Source organism: Heterodontus francisci, chromosome 4 (assembly GCF_036365525.1).
Source record: "Heterodontus francisci isolate sHetFra1 chromosome 4, sHetFra1.hap1, whole genome shotgun sequence".
NCBI classification, from domain to species: domain Eukaryota; kingdom Metazoa; phylum Chordata; class Chondrichthyes; order Heterodontiformes; family Heterodontidae; genus Heterodontus; species Heterodontus francisci.
In genome coordinates, this window is record NC_090374.1 from 30,803,321 (window position 1) to 30,824,609 (window position 21,289).

At 41.6% G+C, this 21,289-nt stretch overlaps 1 protein-coding gene across 1 annotated transcript in view; it reads right to left on the reverse strand.

Annotated features, from left to right (window-relative positions):
* The window catches only part of vegfc (vascular endothelial growth factor c), a 221,487-nt gene extending 206,629 nt beyond the window's left edge, over window positions 1-14,858 (reverse strand). The window contains exon 1 of the mRNA XM_068029324.1: window positions 14,188-14,858. Coding sequence (XP_067885425.1) covers window positions 14,188-14,325 — 138 coding nt within the window. The 5' untranslated portion in view covers window positions 14,326-14,858. The remainder of the gene's footprint in view (window positions 1-14,187) is intronic.
* Window positions 14,859-21,289: the final 6,431 nt, after the last annotated feature.

Consider the following 21,289-nt stretch of genomic DNA (forward strand, 5'->3'; position numbering starts at 1 on the left):
TCTAATTCTAATTTAAATGGTCTTTAAACAGCTTTATTCACATTTTCATTGTGACTAAAGGCAACAATTATCGATAATGATTGCTTCAAAGTTAAACCTTGATTTTTAACATACATCATATATCGCTTTAATATAAATAATAATCTATAACTCTTTGTACCTCCACCTTGTATATGGTATTGATGAAAATTTGTGTTTGAGAGTGAAGTTTGTTAATGCAGGAGAATGGGAGGCTATCCCACTTCATGCAATCCTAGGTACCATGTACCATGGCTATATGCAGAGTCAAAGTGCCTCTTATTTCCAAACCTTTTGCATCGGACCCATATTTATCCCTCAACCAATACCTAAAAACAAATTATCTAGTCATTATCTAGAGTAATGGCAGTGCAGTGGTAATGTCACTGAACTAATAATCAAGAGGCCCAGGCTACTGGCCTCAGGACATGCCTTCAAATCTGACCACGGCAACTCGTGGAATTTAAATTCAATTAATTAATACGTTCAATTAATCAATAAAAATCTGGAATTGAAAACTAGTCTCAGTAATTGTGCCATGAAACTATCATCAATTGTTGTAAAAATCCATCTGGTTCACTAATGCTCTTTAGGGAAGGAAGTCTGCTGTTCTTACCTGGTCTGGCTTACATGTGACTCCAGACCCACAGCAATGTGGTTGACTCTTAACTGCCCCCTGAAATGGACCAGCAAGTCACTCATCCATCAAGAGCAATTAGGGATGGGCAACAAATGCTGGCCCTGCCAGTGATGCCCACATCCCATAAAAGAATAAAAACAATCTCATTGCTGTTTGTGGGACCTTGCCGTGCTCAAATTGGTCCCCACATCATAACAGTGAAAAAAGTACTTAATTTTCGAAGGATATGACTATAAATTGAAGTCTTTCTTTTTTTCTGTGACATTTCCATCTCCCACACAACAGTGCTCATTGGGGTCTCTGGAGTGGGATTGCCAATTTACTGCTAATTATTGTCAAATTGCTTGATTTTGGGCTCGTGCATTTGAGACCTACAGACAGAGGAATCATAGGGGGTGAATTTCTGCAGAGATTCTCCCACTCACCTGCCAGAATTTTGGCACAAGATCTATGGAAATCCTAAGGGGTTTCCATGATGCAGAAGTAAATTCATGGCCAACACCAGAATGTTTTGCAGCAGTACATCAGAGAAGTAGAATTATCTTTAACTCTTAAGATTATCTCACAAAAAAATTAGTTTCGTCAGATGTCCTGCCTTCATTTCAGGTGTAGTTCCTGTACTTTGCCTACACCTCGCGGCTCTCCAATTCTGCTGATGTTGCTACAGCATATGGTTACTCTTTTCCTAAAATGTAACATCTTAACCATACAACATACCCCTTTTAATTGAAAGTCATTTCATTCAAATTATCCATTAATTACATTTTTCCAAGCATAAAAGACCTGCAAAATGCTGTTTTAAATAAATTGCTTTAGTTGAAATACTGGATGATTCAAACTTTGTTGTGCAATGGTTGACTGTGAATTAACAGTAGACTGTATTGTTGCATTACATAGAATCATTGAAATTTCAGCACATAGGAGACCTTTTTATCCATCATGCTCACATGGATACTGGCTCTCCGACCAGAGCTATTAATTGTAATCCCATTTCACAGCCCTTTTCCCATATTTTTTAACACTTCATCCAAGTATTCCAACATTAAGTTTTTGAAGTACAGTTGTGTACAATGTGTACAATCACAAAATACCTCATTGATAACAGTAATTTTTAATAAACTAAAAGAAATACAAATTCTTCACAATTTAGGAGGCAAACTCCTACTGTGATCCTCAAGAGAATAGAAAGAATTTATAGTTTGCCAAAATAGAGCTACTGGAAAGGTTGATCACATTTTTTAGTCTTATCCTATTAATGTGCAGCACTGCTCTGAAAATTAATTTATTTCCAGAGACAAAGCCCTGAGATTTCGAAGGTCAAGAATTTATATAAATGGGATGATGACTTTTACTGAACTGTATAACTATGATATGCAGGGATGGGATAACCATCAATAAGCTATGCTTTTTCAAAGTGTGCTATTTTTCCCACAAGGGAAGCAGGATTTGGCAAAAACTGCGATGTGCTTTCAACGTTATTGGCCCTATTGAAATTGGCTTTCTGAAGTAATGCTTGATCCTGAAAAATTAGATGATTTGTCATTCTAAAACTATTTAAAAACTGCTGAGGTAAAGAGCTTTTTGAACTTCGGATGACATACATAAACACAGTTCTGTGTTGCAAACAGCAGGATATGATATCACCAGGTGTCAATTCGCCTACAAGTGCACTTTCTATGAATATCAATTAACCTGCCAGAATGCCTTTTTAATTATTTAAGAGTCAGTCCCCAAGGCTACTCACATGCCAAGACATATTGAAAGACTAACATTAGTACAGTGTACAACATGGACTGAACCTTGTGTGATGTATACTTATTGATGTAACAAACTAGGTCTATGTGTGTAGCCATAAAACTATTGCAATATAAAAATTAGAAAGAAAGAACTTCCTGTTATGTTCAAGTGAGGAGGGGTTGAAGGGCTTCCCTCTTTTTCCTCTCCTTCTTAGACCACAACAAGTTTAATTCTTTCTTAAAGTGGATGTACTGGCCAATTCAGTAGGCATTTGATTACTTACTTGCTTTGATGATAACAAGAACCAATCAGACAGGTTTTCTTGAGTTAACAAGGAAAGAGAATAACTTTATTATACCTAAACCAACTATAAAATAATAAACAACACACCAACTTTCACTCTCACACACACTAGAATTTTACACACACACAAATAGGTTACAGAGTGTGGAAAGGTAGATTGGTTGAGTTAGAGTCCATAAAAAAGGGTATACAGTCTGTGGAGTTTGGTGATTCGACTGGCTTCTGGCTGAATTAAAGAGACTTTTAGTTTGAAGAGGTAGATGACTGGTTCAGTGAGTCTCTTGGAGACAGCGATGTGGATGATTTCCTCCAATGGGGTTTCTGACTGGAGCTGGAGCATGCAAAGGAGGTTAGTCAACAGGCAGGATTTGAAAGCTTTCAAGCTGGAATGGAGAGAGGGAGAGAGAGAGACCCCCACATAGAGTCTGCTGCAGAGAAAACACCAGCTTAAAACTACAGATGGGGAGGGATTGTCACATGACAGTCACTCGGTGATTCAAAACAAAGCAATTAGCAGTATTTCTCTGCTTGCTGAAAAGAACAGGTCATTCCTTTAAATTTCCTGGGTCTTGGTTCTTGCTGGGCAATTAGCAGACATTTTGTCTCCCTCCTCACAAGCATTGCAGTGCAGGATATACTGTAGCAAATTAGGTAGCCAACATAAACTGCCAGCAAAATCATCCTTTTAACTGGTCATTTAAAAATGTCTTTTAAAAAAAAAAATTAATTCAGATCTCCAGTCTGTGGATTGAAGACAATTACCATTCAACAAAGCACACTGGCATAACACTTTCAATTATAAAGTGCTTTTGAGGACATCCTAAAGTGCTTTAAAGCCATTGAGTACTTCTCAAATGTAGCCATTGTTGTAATGTAGGAAATATTCAGCTCATTTGCACACAGCAAGAGCAATGAACAATAATGAGTTTTCATGATGTTGGTTGAGTGATAATTATTGGCTAGGACACAGGGGCAAGTCCCCCTGCTCTTCTTCAAAATAATGCCATGGGATCTTTTTTGTCCAGTATTTGGGCAGACAGGTTTCAACATCTCATCCAAAAGACAGCAGTGCAGTACTCCCTCTGTACTGCATTAGAGAGACAGACAAGAATTTGTGCTGAAGTCTCCTTGAACCCACAACTTCTGTCTCCATAGATAATGGTGAACCGTGGCTGACGCCCAAACAAAAGACAGCAAAGTAACACCCTCCTTCAATTCCCTGGTGACATACCAACTCACAATCACCCCCAAGACAGTCTGGCTGCATCCGCTATGGTCCGCTAGAGTAGTGGAAATCAGGAACTCTCTCGCGCAACAAGCTGTTAAGGCAAGTTCAATTGAAAATTTCAAAATGCAGGTTGATAGATTTTTGTTAGGCAAGGGTATTAAGGATTAAGGTACCAAGGTGAGTAGTTGGAGTTAAGATACAGATTAGCCATGATCTAATGGAATGACAGAACTGGCTCGAGGGGCTAAGTGGCCTACACCTGTTCCTACGTTCCTACAGCCTGTGATAGTTCTGCAAGAACCTGCTTTAAATAATTTCCTGTACAAGTAAATATGAAGCTTTAATGCATGCATGTTGAGACTGCAATCCAAAGAAATAGCATTGCACAACCTAAATAGTAATTTTTGGTTATAAACGGCTCTCTCAATTATTACATTCTCAAAAAAGGAACATTATTGTCAATATAGACTTTTTAACCAGATTTATTTTATAGCTTGCTTGACAGTGAAGTGGAGCAATTTAGGTAAATGCATGCACACATTTTTCATTTAACAGATTTAAAATTATATATATATCAAACATAACAAAATGCCTATGATATGATTTCTCACTGGCAGTAATTGGGACTGCCAGTACTTTAGATAAACTAATCCGCCCGTTGGATGGATAGGCATAAGACAAGGTTTCTGATTTTTATTTCCCATTACTGCTCAGTGTTGACTCGAGTTGCTGAGGTGGGGAAGCAAACTGGTTGGAAAAAGAGAAAAAAAAACTTGCATTTATGTAACACCTTTCATGACCTCAGGACATCCCAAAGCACTTTGCAGCCATTTAACTACTTTTGAAATTTAGTCACTGATGTAGGAAATGCAGCATCCAATTTGCTCACAGCAAACAGCATTGTGATAATAAACACATAATCTGTTCTAGTGAGGACTAAATATTGTTTCAAAATGGTACAAAATGGTTCCAGCTTTGCACTGCTGCTAATTTAGTAATGTGAATGTATCCTTAGAGACTTCACCAACACTAATGAGTTAACGTGGGCAAGCATATTAACTCAGGGACATGGATACTATAACGAGGCCGGCACATAATCACGACACATACTCCAGATTATGTAAACCAAACATTATCTCCTATACTAACTGCGGTCATAGGTCATGCACTAATTAGGGTCAATGGCTACAAACGAGAAGATGTTATACAGCCCTAGAATTTGCTGAACTATAGCTTTTAGGCTCCTGCTACTCTGTAAGAGCCATAAACAACAGCAGCCTGTCCCCAAAAAATGAGCATGCAACCCAATAGCCATTGATTTGTAGAAATTTGTTTACTGCATGGGTCAACACTGTTAGCCTATGTTAGGGAAGGTACTCCAATATAGTGGCTAAATTAAAAGAGAGAACCTGTTAAAATATCATGAAATACTGAAATGTTGATCAATTTTACTAGGCTGTTAAAGGCAGGTCTGCAAGTACTACAATTGCAAATGAAAGATCAGACAAATTCTTAAAAAGTACTTTCCTTGCTAATATTCCTTTGTTTGAAGAATACTTCAATTAAAAAGCACCAGTGTTTCTCCATTTAGTTTTACAATATCTACTTCAAATTTATGCATAGAATGATTTTGGTGTACATATTATCAAGTTGCCCCTAATCATTTGTCTGTCAATGTAGGCAATATCTTTAACTCAGTTGCTTATCAATCACTTCATCACCCAGTTGCAATGATTCAGAAGTTCTTAGTGTGACTCAATGTTCTTTCTATTGAGTTATTAATATTTATTTCATTGAAAGCATCCATGTGTTCCCAAAATTCAATGGAGGCTTTATGTGTCTCTTTGTGCTGTTATAGCAATTATGGGACAAACGTCATGAATTTTTTTTAACCTTAGCTGCAATGGCAGAATTAGATTAGTAGATATAGATGCAATATCATTAGCATAGTGTTGATTGAGTGCCATGCACCACTTATTTTATAAGAAAACCTTATCCTCAGAACCTGACTCAATACAGCACAGTGTTTCCAGGTCTGATGAAAAGAATTACATTATTCTTTCAAAAACAAAATACTAGAAATCTGAAATAAAAACAGAAAATGTTGGAAATGCTCAGCAGGTAGCACTTGTGGAGAGAGAAACAAAGTTAACTAATCTTTCAGGTCGATGACCTTTCATCAGAACTGGACTACTCAGCAGAACTACATTATTCTTGTCAGTGTTTGATAATCTTTAAGCACCCAATTTTAACTTAACCCACCCGTCGGGAAACTGATTGGGTGGAACATTGGTTATTCACCCTGTCCAGTTTTACTCTCCAATGGATGGGAGGTAATATTAGACGAGGTGTGAAGCTGGCATTCCATCAGATCCTATGGGATTTCTGCCCGGCAAGTTGCGTTAAAATTATCCCCAATGTTTCAGAGTTAGAGCTAACTTCTGAGTCAGAGGGTGTTTGAAATTCTTCTCGGATATTACATTTTGATCCCATTAATTTGCACAGGTTTAGGTATTTGGACAACATTTTAGTTCCACAGTATTTGCAGGACAGATGTTGAAAAGATGAGGCTATTGCCTACTTTTGGATCAGGGTGTTTTGTGGATGTTGGCTGTGTGGAGAGGGACAATGGCTATGGAGTAACAAACAGGGGACTGGCCTGCTATGTCTGGAGCCTCATTTACTTGGGTCCTTATTCTTGACGTGACTCAAGCAGGTAGAGTTGTACTTTAAATTTCCTATTTTGTTCTCCCAGTCTCCTGCTGTTTCTTCTATAGTGGTACCCATAGGAGAAAGGCGTCTTGCACAAGGAGTCCAAACTGTTTGGTATTTTCTAACCTTAGATGGGCTGGTCTACATCAATTTGACTGACACATATCCCAAAGATACTTAATCCACATATTGATATCACTTCATCACTTCATCTTCTTGCTGCTGGCAGGGAAAGTTGCACTGATCTCTGCAATACTAGGACTACTTAACGTTTATCCTTTTTGAAAATTAATTTTGAAAGGATTGCATCTATTCCAGAAGATACTATAAATATTCAATTACTACATTGCCCGCATCATGCATTTTAACATTGTCATAAAGCAATTAATCAACTGCAAAAAAACAGCTTTATTAACACATAAAGATTGGGAAAAAAGTAGGAACTATTACAAGTAAATGGCTACAACATACAACTTATCATTCATTAATCGTCCCTCGCATAACAGTACAACTATTTAACAGCAAGGTGTGTCACTGTCCATTGTCCATGTCCATTGAAGAAGCTCATAGACTATCAAAATAATCTTATCCGCAAACCACTTTATACAAAAGTAGTTTTGATGATACATCCATTTCCAAGAAGTGCCTTCACTGCACCCATGATGTATTCACAGCACATTCATACTGAAACAAATGCTGTCGTGTTTTTGTCTCAGCGTCACTAGTGCAGGGCATCTTGCACCCAGCACAGTGAATTGGATATTTTTAAAGCACCTGTCAGATCGTATAATTTTTGCGCACAAATTGGTGGAAGAGTGAGCTGACACGGAGGTCATCATGGCATCAGAGACCTCCTCAACATCACATCCCATGGTTTATCGCCTTAACCAATGAAACAAAAGGATTGAGAAAGAAACAGAGTGGGCAATGTAGAAGGAAATAGGGTGAATTAATGTCAAATTAGATACAGAAAGAGCAATTAAGAGAGAAGGGAGGATAAACAGAGAGAGAAAGGAGACAGAATGGAAAAGTGAGAAAAAAAAATCATAAAATTAAAAATCTCTAGGTACAACTTACTACTTGTGGGAGTGAGCCTTTCATCTTTTTCTGGGCCTCCATGGTTCAGTTTCATGCCATCGAACCATAGAACCACAGAAAAATTACAGCACAGAAGGAGGCCAATCAGCCCGTCATGTCCGTGCTGGCTGCAAAAAAAAAAACGATCCGTCCAATCTAATCCCACCTTCCAGCACCTGGTCCGTAGCCTTGCCGGTTACAGCACTTAAGGTGCAAGTCCAGGTACCTTTATTTAAAAGAATTGAGGGTTTCTGCCTCCACAACCATTCCTGGCAGTAAATACCAGACACCTCCTGTGTGAAAAAGTTTTTCCTCATGTCCTCTCTAATCCGTCTATCAATCACCTAAATCAGTGCCCCCAGTAATTGACCTCTCTGCTAGGGGAAACAGATCCTTCCTGTCTATCTAGGCCTCTCATAATTTTGTACACCTCTATTAAGTCAAGGACACATTGTACAGTGAACTCATCACTGGTATCAGACTCACCAGCAGTCTATGTCTCCGCTTTAAAGACATCTGTAAACGCGACATGAAGTCCTGTGACATTGACCACAAGTTTGGGAGTCAGTTGCCAGTGATCGCCAGAGCTGGCGGGCAGCCATAAAGGCGGGGCTAAAGAGTGGCGAGTCAAAGAGACTTAGCAATTGGCAGGAAAAAAGACAGAAATGTAGGAGAGAGCCAACTGTGTAACAGCCCCGACAACCAATTTTATCTGCAGCATCTGTGGAAGAATCTGTCACTCTAGGATTGGCCTTTGTAGCCACTCCAGGCGCTGCTCCACAAACCACCACCTTTCGGCGCTTACCCATTGTCTCTCGAGACAAGGAGGCCAAAGAAGAAGAAGAAGATTAAGTAACCGCTCAGCCTCCTCTGTTCTGAGGAAAACAACCCTAGCCTATCCAATCTTTCCTCATAGCTGCAACTTTCTGAGCCCTGGCAACATAATTGTAAATCTCCTCTGTACTCTCTCCACAGTAATTATGTCCTTTCTGTAATGTGGTGACCAGAACTGCATGCATTACTCCAACTGTGGCCTAACCAGCGTTTTATGCAATTCCAGCATTGCATCCCTGCTTTTGAATTCTATACCTCGGCCAATAAAGGAAAGCATTCTAGATGTCTTCTTCACCACTTTATCTACCTGTCCTGCTATGTTCAGGGACCTGTGGACATGCACGCCAAGGTCTCTCACTTCTTCTACCCCTCTCAATATCCTCAAATTTAGTATGTATTCCCTCGCTTTATTTGCCCTCCCCAAATGCATTACCTCCCACTTTTCTGGATTGAATTCCATTTGCCACTTCTCCACCCAGTCAACCAAACCATTGATATATTTCTGGAGTCTACGACTATCCTCTTCACTATTTCAGCAAATTTCCCAATCATGCCTCCCACATTTAAGACCAAATCATTAATATATACCACAAACAGCAAGGGACCCAACACTGAACCCTGCGGAATGCCACTGGAAACAGCTTTCCATTCACAAAAACATCTGTCGACTACTACCCTTTGTTTCCTGGCCCTGATTCTGGATCCAACCTGCCACATTCCCCTGTATCCCATAGGTTATCATTTTACTGACCTGTCTGCCATGTCGAACCTTGTCAAATGCCTTACTAAAGTCCATGTAGACCACGTCCACTGCACTACCTTCATCAATCCTTCTTGTTACTTCCTCAAAAAACTCAATTAAGTTAGCAAGATATGACCTTCTCTTAAAAAATTCATGTTGACTATCCCTGATTAATCTGTGCCTTTCTACGTGGCAGTTTATCCTGTCCCTCAGAATAGATTCTAACAATTTACCCACCACCGAGGTCAGACTGACCGGCCTATAATTATTTGGCATATCCCTCACACCCTTTTTAAACAATGGTACAATGTTCGCAGACCTCCAATCGTCTGGTCCCTCTCCTGTATTTAGTGAGGATTTGAAGATGATCCTCAGAGCATCCGTTATTTCCTCCCTGTCTTCCTTTAACAACCTGGGATGCAATCCATCCGGCCCTGGCGATTTATCCACTTTCAAGGATGTCAGATCCTCTAGTACTTCCTCTCTCATTATGCTTATTGTATCTAATATTTCACACTCCTCCTCTTTAACTATAATGTCTACATCAACCCTCTCTTTTCTGAAGACAGAGACAAAAAACTCATTAAGAACCCTGCCCACATCTTCTGCATCTACGCCTAAGTTCCCTTGCACATCTCTCATAGGCTGTACCCTTTCCTTAGTTATCCTCTTGCTCCTAATGTCAGGACCATTAATCATGTCATTACGACATGAAATACCAGCTCTAAATGACTGCAGTGAGATTCATACATATTAACAGTGCAGATCCAGCAATTCTAGAACACACAATGAGGAGGCTCACAGCTAGATGGTAATTATTGTGGTTATGGTGAGACTAATAGCAAAATCAGCCAGGAACTCATGGTCTATCTTGTCCTAAACACAAATTGCTGGGGTGTTTTTTACACACTAATAATGGCAGGTACTGTTTACTCCCCATTATCTTTCTGGCAATTTCTGAGCTATTAAATTTAGTCAGGGGAACATATTATCTTTTTCTGTCATGAAGTTAAGAAAGTTTATATACACCACCAGCAAAAATATTGATGTTTTCTATAACTCCTCATTTTAAAAAAAAATAAGGAAATTGATTTTTCATTGAAGTTAAAAGATAGGTTTACACATTGCAGCATGCGACAAGATAATGTTAGTGCCTGCTATCACCAATGATCGAGAAGCAACTAAGCCCACAGCAGCTATTGTCATGATAGTCACAACTGCCTAGGATAGTGTATCATAGATTTGTAAAAATGGCTTTCCATCAACTTGGCAAACATCATCCACTTTGAAAGGTCAGTAATTCTCTTCTTTGGCTGCTCTCGTGGTGCACAATTCTTAAGTGTTTTTGCAAAGATGGCTGCAGGTATTCCTGTGTGGCAGAAACTGTTATAATACTCAGCCAGGATTTTTGCAGCACTGGATCCACATGCACCTAACTTCATACAGCACTGTGGCATCTTTTCCCATTATTTTTCACAATGGCTGGGGAAGATAATGTGCTGCACTTTCCGGCCTGTTTCAAACGTCAAGCTGCAGTCAAAATGTATAGCATCCCATGGTGAGGCTGCAATGCGATACTGTCACTGGTTCTATGGGCCACAAGACAGCAACGTGATTCTGTTGCACTTTAAAAAAGATAGAAGGAAGGCAAGAAAGAAAGTACTTGCATTCATATAGTGCATTTCATGCCATTGTGACATCCCAAAGTACTTCACAGTCAATAATTTAGTTATTTTGAATGTAGGCACTGCTGCAATATAAGGAAACATGGCAGCCAAATTGTACACAGCAAGGTCCCTCAAAAGAAATGAAATAAAAATTGACAGTTAATCTATTTTGATGGGAATGGTTGAGGGACAAATGTTCGCACCCTTTCAGTGCTGCAGGCTCTGTGCAGGTACTTAAAAACATTCAGATTGAACACTACATTCTAGGTTCCATAACATATGACCAAATTTGTTGATCTTTTATGGCGCATTTACAATTTTTTGACCAGGGGTGCAATTATCGTTTGGCAAACCTTTTTCTTATTTGTTTAACCGAAAGGTGTGAATGACATCAAATTAATTTACCACATCACTCGCCCCTGACATTAACATGGCAAAAATGTCATGTGATTCTTCTGTGCCTCCTCTTTTAAAGAAAAATGGCTTGACAAACCCTTTTCATGAAGTCAACACTCCTCTCAACTTTTGGACTGTGGAATATAGAGTTTTGTGAATGACAATTGAATAGAGAGCAAAGGAGGATGAAAAGATAAGAGAAGTGAGACTGAGAGATGGATAAATTGAGACTGGCAAGAAAAAAGCCAGGAGGAGGAATGGCAATTATGGGGGGAAAAAAGTACGTAGCTGTCAGCTAACAGCATCAGCAGGGAGGGGTTAAGGCTTTCACAGAAGTGTTGACAAATGTTTTCAGCAGTAACACATTCTACAAAATGCCATAAACACTACATCTGTAGTCCACAATTGTTTTTAAAACTGAACATAATGTTTTAATCAGCTACACAGAAGATTTGACTGAGTTACAGTAGCCCCATTCAGTGAGTGATAGCGCCCCCCAGCTATGACAGCAGAGAGAGAACTCTATCTTTTAAAAGTACAAAACCACATCTTCAGCTCCTCCTACTTTTTCTAAATGTGTAATTAGGCTGTTTAAACCTGCCATCCTGTACCCACTTTTTATACATTTACTGTCTGTCACTTACTCCGCTCAACTGATTTCTCTGTCTGTCTGCTTCTGTGTGCCATGGTGTATCTGTGGCATCTCACTTTCTTTCTCTGTCTGTTCCTGTGAGTATGTGTCTGTTGCAGGACTGTCTCTGTGTATCTCCTTTTGGATCTTTGATATTCCTGGTCAGTCTTCAGTCGAGTGCTCAAGCAGAGAAGCACTACCTCAAAACATTTCTCTCACATTTTTACTGTGAATCTATCTCTGATGGAGAGTTAACAGAAAGAGTTCACCTCCTTTATATAGCGTACTATTCCAGAGAAGTAGCAGTCTCCTGCTATTGACAGTACCACACTAATTTAACAGGGCCGTATGTTTATGTGGTTTTGACAAGTTTGTCTCCTTTGGTCTGGCTCTGTGTCTGTCTCTCTGTCTCTGAGTGGGCAATTATGATCTCTGTGCCCTTTTCTCTTTATTCCATCTCTCATTCTTCATCTGCTTGGCTGTTTGAATTTGACTGAGGTGTATTTGTCACTCACCGACTTATCTTTCTATCTCTCTCTCTCTCTGTGAGGTCTCTGCATTGTATTTTGGTGTGTTTACGAGATTTCCCTGTGTGAGATCTGCATCTGCGTATGTATCTGCTATCTGTTTGTAAACTGTCTATGGAATTTGTTTCTGTATATCTATGTTTTTTCCTCCCTCTTGCTCTGTCTTTGTGCCCTCTTTCTCTCTCTTGTATCTGTGCCCTCTCTTCCTGTGTTCATTCTCCCTCCCTCTCTACACATCATGCAGATTCTCTCTCTCACACTATACGTCCCTCTCTGTCTTCTCTCTTCCCCTCTGTATCTGCCAGCTCCCTATGTATCTGTGTCCTCTCTGTATCTGTCCTCACTCCCCTTCCCTCTATCTCAAACTCACTGCCCTGACAGTGACACCGATACAACTCTCAATCAAGAACCATCAGATTTCCTCAGTTTTTCTCCAACTCATAGGTTTTCTTAGTTATTTCTCGCTCCAGAACCATCATTCTTTCTGAATGGATTTCATATTTGTAAATCTCTCGAGGAGTTTTTCCTCAGTGCATTACAAACATACAAAGTAGGAGCAGGAATAGGCCACTCGGTCCCTCGATTCCCAACTCCTCCTTCTCTGTTGCTGTCCTCTGGCCCTCCTGCAGTTCTCGACATAGACACACACAATATCCCTCTTTTTTTTTAGAAACAAAAAAATGGTCCTCCCACTTCTGTCCTCTCCTGGGGTATGGGAGAAGCCTTTCTGATCCGGCTCTGAATTATAAATACTTCACATTTGTTTCCCTCACTCCTGAATATTGCATATTGTTGTAAATATGGGAATTCATTGTAAAAACGAAACTAAGTGACAGATCATCTTACTTCAGCCGGGAAGAAGAGGGAGTTCTCCATACATATTTGATCTGCCACTTCATAAATTTCTCCGGGAACTAATGGTAATGTCGAAAGCGATGTGAAAGCGGGATCCACGCCCCCGTCTGTTCGCAGTCTGGGTTTTTTTTTAAACTGAAACCTTTGCCAGTCTGTGTGAAGCGACAGGAGGGAAGTCTCTGCTCTCTCTCGGACACCCATACAGACAACACTCGCCTTCTCTGCCAGAAACCCGCGGCAGATTTCAGTGTTAACACCCAAAGCAAAGCTTCCAGACCCCATCGCCTGCAAACAGTTTGCTACTCTGTCCTCTCTCACTCTCTGCTGAAAAGAGACCGGTTCCGCAAATCCTAAAATTCTGTCAATGCAGTGTGTAAATATATGTATAATGTAATCAAAAGTTATATAGGCATTAAAAAGTTGCAAACATGTACTGAAAAATTACATAGTGTATTAAAAAGTTACAGATATAAGAAGTTACATATATGTAATTTTAATACAAATAATACATATATGTATTAAAATGTTACATAAAAGTGTATTAAAAAGTTACACATTTATTAAAAGTTACATATATGTGTTACAAGATATTAAAACGTGATATGTATGCATAATTATGTATTAAAAAGTTACATATATTAGAGAAAGCTCAGTAAACTGCCCCCAGCTCCCTCTACCCCCAGATTCCGTGCCTGCAACAGCCGTTGCAGTCAATTCTCTAACCGCTCGCAAACTCCTGCAGCGCCTGTTAGAAAGTGAAGGTGATCCCTTGTTGAGCAGTAGCGAGACAGTAACAACACGCAAAAAAAAAACCCCTTACCTTCGCTTCTCCCAGGTCCTGATAATCATCGTAATCGTCTTGGCTAGATTCGTAAGCGGAGTCCCTTTGCAACAAGGCTGTGTAAATCAGAAAGAGAGCGATCTCCGGAATGAGCATCTTTGTGCTGGGATACAACATAAGGCGGTGTTACAAGCGGTGCAATAATAATAATCCTCGGATCTCTCGCCTTTTCTTTACGGATCAAGGTGGAAGGAAAGGGGGGGGGGGGGGGTGGTGGTGGGTGGTGAGAATTCAAAAAAAAAGAGGCACTTGAGGTTTCACAGGTTTTAAAATCGCACGAAACGGATGTTCTCTGAGACGGTGGCGCTAGATGGATCGTTAATTTCAGCGGAAAGTGACACTTCTTTGTAGAAAATAAAGTTTATCCACGTGCTGCCTGAATAAGCGGAGCTTTCACTGAGAGGACATTGGCGATCCGGTCAAAAAGCACTTCTGGCTGCTGGGTATAAGAGAGCCAAGGAGGGAGGTATGGCATGTTTAATGTGCAGTCAACTCAGAGTCCCCCCTCAACCTTTAACTGCAGCCCTATCCCCACACTGGCGAGGTTGGATTTGATCTTCAGCTACACTATTTATATAAGGAGTTTGGCAAGGAATACTAGAGAGAGAGAGAGAGAGGGAGGGAGACACGTGCACATTTTAGCTGTACACAACCAGGAAACGGGGTCTGACAATCCCCACGTGGCTACAAAAATAATATAAAATGCACATGTCAAGTTCTGGCTTGTATCTTCTTCCACAGTCTGAAGTTCTGACAGGTCCCTCCAGGTTGCACGGGGGTGTTTTATTTTCACTGGTTGCGGCTACTTGAAGTTATCAGTCCGGCTAATACACCCCGAGCATTGCCAGAATTACTCTGCTGCTCTCTAAAGCATCGAACATAAAAGGAAAAAAAACTTACATTCATAGAGTCATAGAGCACGGAAACAGGCCATTCGGCCCATCGTGTCTGTGCCGGCCATCAAGCACCTAACTTTCACCAACTCAGGACCTTCCAAAGCGCAATGAATCACTTTGTGAAGTGGAGTCACTGTCGGGTGATGTAGAAAAGGGGGCAGCCAATTTGTGCACAGCAAGCTCCCACAAGCAGCAGTTTGTGACAAGTGACGAGAACAGGGGTCATCCAATGAGTAATGGTGGTTGCAGGGAGAACATCATTGCTCTTCCTCAAAAGAGTGCCCTGGGATCTTTTACGCCCACCTCAAATGGCAGATGGGGCCTTTCATCTGAAGGACAGCACCTCCAACAGTGAAGCACTCCATCAGTCTGGCAGTGAAGTGCTGGCCCAGATTACGTGTTTCTGTTTGAGTAAAAGTCTGCAAAATAGAGTGACAAAATACTTAAACCAGTTAGCAAGAATGATCTGACTGAATATATTAAACTAAGCTGGCATAGACATTAATGTGCAATCATTTAAAAAAAATTATTCTTTGGATGTGGGTGTCACTGGGAGAGCTCAGCATTTGTTGCCCATCCCCGAGATGCACTGATAGCAGTTCAATATTGCACTTCAGAGGGCAGTTAAATCAACCATGCTGGTATGGGATTGAAATCACATATAGACAAGACTGGGTATGGATGACAGATTTCTAAAGGACATTAATTGGGTTTTTATAACACTTCAACAGCTTCATTGGTCACTTTTAATGACACCAGATTTTTATTTCCAGCTTTTTAAAAATTGTGACTAATCTTTGGAAACAGGTGAAAGCACATATTTCTAAATTGACCCTTTAAAATGTAGATATTAAATGACTTTTAATCTTCCTGTCAAATGTCCTCTAAATGTCCTATTATGATGTATTGAATAATGACATGCAATTTTCATCATTGCATTCTGAATGCAGAATGCCCTGCAGTATGTTTCATGCCTTTTGATGATGTCATCCCTTGGCTGAAGATGTTCTGACTTTGTGTTGCATTTCATTGAATCACAGCGTGCAGAAGGCCATCAAGCCTTTGGCAGCTCTCTGAAAGAACCTTCCAATTAAAGTCCAGCCCTTGCTCTTTCATCAGAGACCTGTGAACATTTCGTTGTTAAATATGCATCCAATTCCCTTTTGAAAGTTACCATTGAATTGAATTTGGGCTAGCCTGAGATCTGTTAGGTAGACACATTCCTCAAGCATATTTCAATTGAGTTCAGAAGAAGCCAAACTATGGGCTATCCTAAAGATAGAAACTACCCTGCACATATTGATTAACATGCTTCATTAACATAGTTGATAACATTTCTGCATTCATTTTTTGAATGAAATTGTTAATTGTTTCAATAAGCTGACACTCCTGTCAAAATACTAGAGTATTCATTCAATTAGAAAATATTCATTCGATGCCACTGACAAGAGTACTTTATGCTCTTATATGCCTTAGATTTATTTATCATCATGTTATTATTTACTATTGGAAGATGTCCTACAGCAATACTCACAGAATGAGGACAAGGTGGGACTATGGGTGGAATCTTACCAACGGCAGGACCATTTTCGGGTTTGGAACCCAACCCCTTTCACAGCACAGCTGACAGTTGCTCTTTATCAGATCAAACCAATTAACAGCCTGCCTTCGGGCTCCCTGACCAATTATGGAAGGCAGACTGGATGACTGCCAAATGAAGGATTTCTAATTAAAGGGACATAGAAACATAGAAAATAGGAGCAGGAGTAGGCTATTCGGCCCTTCAAGCTTGCTCCGCCATTCATTATGATCATGGCTGATCATCCAACTCTGTAACCTGTTCCTGCTTTCGCCACATACCCTTTGATCCCTTTAGACACAAGAGTTATATCTAACTTCTTGAAAACATACAATGTTTTGGCCTCAACTGCCTTCTGTGTTAGCGAATTCCACAGGCTCACCACTCTCTAGGTGAAGAAATTTCTCCTCATCTCAGTCCTGAAAGGTTTACCCCGTATCCTTAGACTATGACCCCCAGTTCTGGACTCCCCTGCCATCGGGAACATGTTTCCTGCATCTACCCTGTCAAGTCCTGTTAGAGTTTTATAGGTTTCTATGAGATCCCCTCTCACTCTTCTGAACTTCAGCGAATATAATCCTAACCGACTCAATCTCTCCTCATACGTCAGACCTGCCATCCCAGGAATCAGTCTGGTAAACCTTTGCTGCACCCCCTCTATAGCAAGAACAGCCTTCCTCAGATAAGGAGACCAAAACTGCACACAATATTCCAGGTGTGTCCTCACCAAGGCAGCAAGATTGCAGCAAGACATCCCTGCTCCTGTACTCGAATTCTCTCGCTATGAAGACCAACAAACCATTTGCCTTTTTTACCGCCTGTTGCACCTGCATGCTTACCTTCAGTGACTGGTGTACGAGAACACCCAGGTCTCGCTGCATATTCCCCTCTCTCAGTTTATAGCCATTCAGATAATAATCTGCCTTCCTGTTTTTGCTACCAAAGTGGATAACCTCACATTTATCCACATTATACTGCATCTGCCATGCACTAGCCCACTCACTCAACTTGTCCAAAACACCCTGAAGCCTCTCTGCATCCTCCTCACAACTCACCCTCCCACCCAGTTTTGTGTCATCTGCAAATTTGAAGTATTATATTTAGTTCCCTCATCTAAATCATTAATGTATATTGTGAATAGCTGGGGTCCTAGCACCGATCTCTGTAGTACCCCACTAGTCACTGCCTAGACCATGACATGTTTCAGAAAAGCACTTGGATTTTTCAGGCTGCAGCAATCACAGGAATGGTGAGGAGACATGGAGGTCCTACTGAGGGAGGTGAGGGGCTGCAGTGATGTAAGCTTTCCCAAGGTCAGGTGGAAAAGTACAACCTCTCCAACTAAGCAGTCATAGATGGAAGTGACCGAGGAAGTCAGCAGGAATGTGCTCCCTCCAACCTGAAGACAGTGCATCAAGAGGATCCAGGACCTCAGAAGTGCAGGACAAGTGAGAGGAAAAACACTTTCAGGTGCCAAGCCCCATATTCTGACTTGCCCCGTATTCTCCTGCACAGCACTCCTCAGGACAACACACACTGCAGCTCTACTCATTCCTGTCTCCAGCCATCACTCACTCAGCCTATTGACCTCTCACACCCATGTCTCACAGTCACCTTACACAAACGGTGTCCTTCTGGCCTCTCCAAACAAGTCGTTACAAATACTCACACCTCTCTCCTTTCTTTCCTTGCAGGAGAAGAGAGCACACAGCTTGGCGAGAGGCAGAGATCTGGGGTAAGGGGTAGGTCTCCAGTGACAGGCACATCATTGGCCACTGGCAATGCACGTCCACCTGGTGTCCATTAGGAAGGAAGTCTAGTTCCAGGAGGCTGCAGATGTCAGCAGTAACCTGCTGTGAGAGCCTGAGCTTCCTGAGGCACTGATGCTCAGACAAGTTGAGAGAGCTGATCCTGTATTGGGGGTCTCAGCTCCTTCCAGCTGAATCTCAGTGTCCATCCCCTCTGCCCAGTGGAGGGGCATGCAGCTGAGGAGAAGGCAGCTGGTGCTGCTGCTGAAGCAGTTGGCCATGGTATGGTCTTAACCCTTGACCCTCAGCAGAGGTGGAAGGTGGAACTTCATGAGCTGCTCCCATACCGTGCTGAAGGCTGGCAGCAGGGAAGGGTTGCTGCAGGTGAGTGAAGTGCTAGACAGGTGAAGTAAAATGGCAATCACCTGTCAAGCAGTGAAAGCATTCCCTGAGAGAAGAAGTGTTTTGAACAGCAGCCTCTGATCTGGCCATGGCTGGAGATCTTCAGTGTAACTGATCAAAGCTTTCCCAGCTGTGCAGTCACCTCAGTCACCCTTATGAGTTCCTGCCAAGTCCGGAAACAGTTCTCATGATTGGGGAGTCCAGAATTCAGGGCTAAAGCAGCTCATAATTGGCTTCTTGAGGACCAACTTCTAAATTACTTACCCCACAGATCCACAGAGGTTCTCTGCTTGTCTTCAATGTTGCCTCAGGAAAAGGTGGAAGAGGATGGGATCGTGTTGGGATCCCCACCTGACGTAATTTTCTGGGACTTTCCAACCTCGCTCGCCCCTGAACCCACGTCCAATGGCCTGGGAAAATTCTGCCCTATGTGTCTAATCTAATGGGACCATAGTTGAGCGTAGTGTGTGGAACCTCTGGGATTCAAGCAGGGAGGGAATGTGATCTGTAGCCTTAGTGTGGAAGGACTGAGGTTGGAGCACTCAGGATGGGCATACATGGGAAGGGTATGAGGAAGGGTGTAGGGGTGAAATAGGATCAGGTCTGGGAGTGGAGAACAAGCAGGTTTGGGGATTTGGAGTGCAGACAGGTGTGGCAGTAGTCTGGTGCAGGGCGCAGATGCCCTAAATCAAGTTACAAGCACATGATGGGCATCTCTATACCAGTACATTGTAACTAGAGTTGCAGGTTTGCCCAGATAATCTCTGCCATTTTACTTGCAAGGGCTTCTAATTATGCACTCACCTCAGAATTGATAACCTTTAAATAATGACAACAACAACCTGTATTTATATAGCACCTTTAATATTGTAAAATATCCCAAGGCCATTCACAAGAGCGTTGTCAAGCAAAGTATAACACCGAGTCACATAAGAAGATATTAGGACAGGTAACCAAAAGCTTGGTCAAAAAGATAGGTTTTAAGGAGTATCTTAAAGGAGGAGAGAGTTTGAGGGAAGGAATTCCAGAACGTAGGGCCTAAGCAACTGAAGGCACAGCCACCCATTTGTGCAGCAATGAAAATTAGGGGGTCCACAAAGCAGCTATAATATGACAATAAAATAAAAGCAAAATACTGCAGATGATGGAAATTTAAAATAAAAACAAGAAATTCTGGAAATACTCAGCAGGTCTGGCAGCATCTGTGGAGAGAGAAACAGAGTTAACATTTCAGGTCAGTGGCCCTTCATCAGAACTGACGAATATTAGAAATGTAAAAGGTTTTAAGCCAGTAAAGTGGAGGTGGGGCAAGAGATAACAAAGGAGAAGGTGTTGATAGGACAGGGTCACAGAGAATAACTGACCAGAAGGTCATGAAACAAAGATAAACAGTATGTTAATAGTGTGCTGAAAGACAAAGCGTTAGTACAGAGAGGATGTGAATTGACTGCAAAGCACAAAGCACTCCAAGCACAAACATTAAAAAACCAGAACAGTGGGAAGGCACAGTAGAAACAAACTAAAAAATAACTAAAACAAAATAACCAAATAAAAAAGGACAAAGAAAAAATGAAAAAATAACTAAACATAAAAAGGGGGGTCTGTCATGCTCTGAAATTATTGAACTCAATGTTCATTCCGGCAAGCTGCAGTGTGCCTAATCGGTAAATGAGGTGCTATTCCTCGAGCTTGCATTAATGTTCGCTGGAACACTGCAACAATCCCAGGACAGAAATGTGAGCAGGGGGGCGATGGGGTGGGGGGTGGTGGGGGTGTTGAAATAGCCAGCAACTGGAAGCTCGGGGTCATGCTTACGGACTGAACAGGGGTGTTCCGCAAAGCAGTCACCCAGTCTGCGTTTTGTCTCCCCAGTGTAGAGGAGACCACATTGTGAGCAGCGAATACAGTATACTAAATTGAAAGAAGTACAAGTAACTCACTGCTTCACCTGAAAGGACTGTTTGGGGCCTTGGATAGTGAGGAGAAAGGAGGTAAAAGGGCAGGTATTACACCTCCTGCGATTGCAGGGGAAGGTGCTGTGGGAAGGGCACAAGGTGGTGGGGTAATGGAGGAGTGGACCAGGGTGTCGCGGAGGGAATGATCCCTTCGGAATGCTGACAGGGGAAGGGAGGGGAAGATGCATTTGGTAGTGGCATCACACTGGATGTGGCGGAAGTGGTGAAGGATGATCTTTTGGATCTGGAGGCTGGTGGGGTGGAAAGTGAGGACAAGGGGAACCCTGTCCCGGTTCTGGGAGGGAGGGGAAGGGGTGAGGGTAGAGGTGCAGGAAATGGGCTGGACACGGTTGAGGGCCCTGTCAACCACAGTGGGGGGGAATCCTTGGTTGAGGAAAAAGGAAGACATATCAGAAGCACTGTCGTGGAAAGTAGCATCATCAGAGCAGATGCGTCGGAGATGGAGAAACTGGGAGAATAGAATGGAGTCCTTACAGGAGG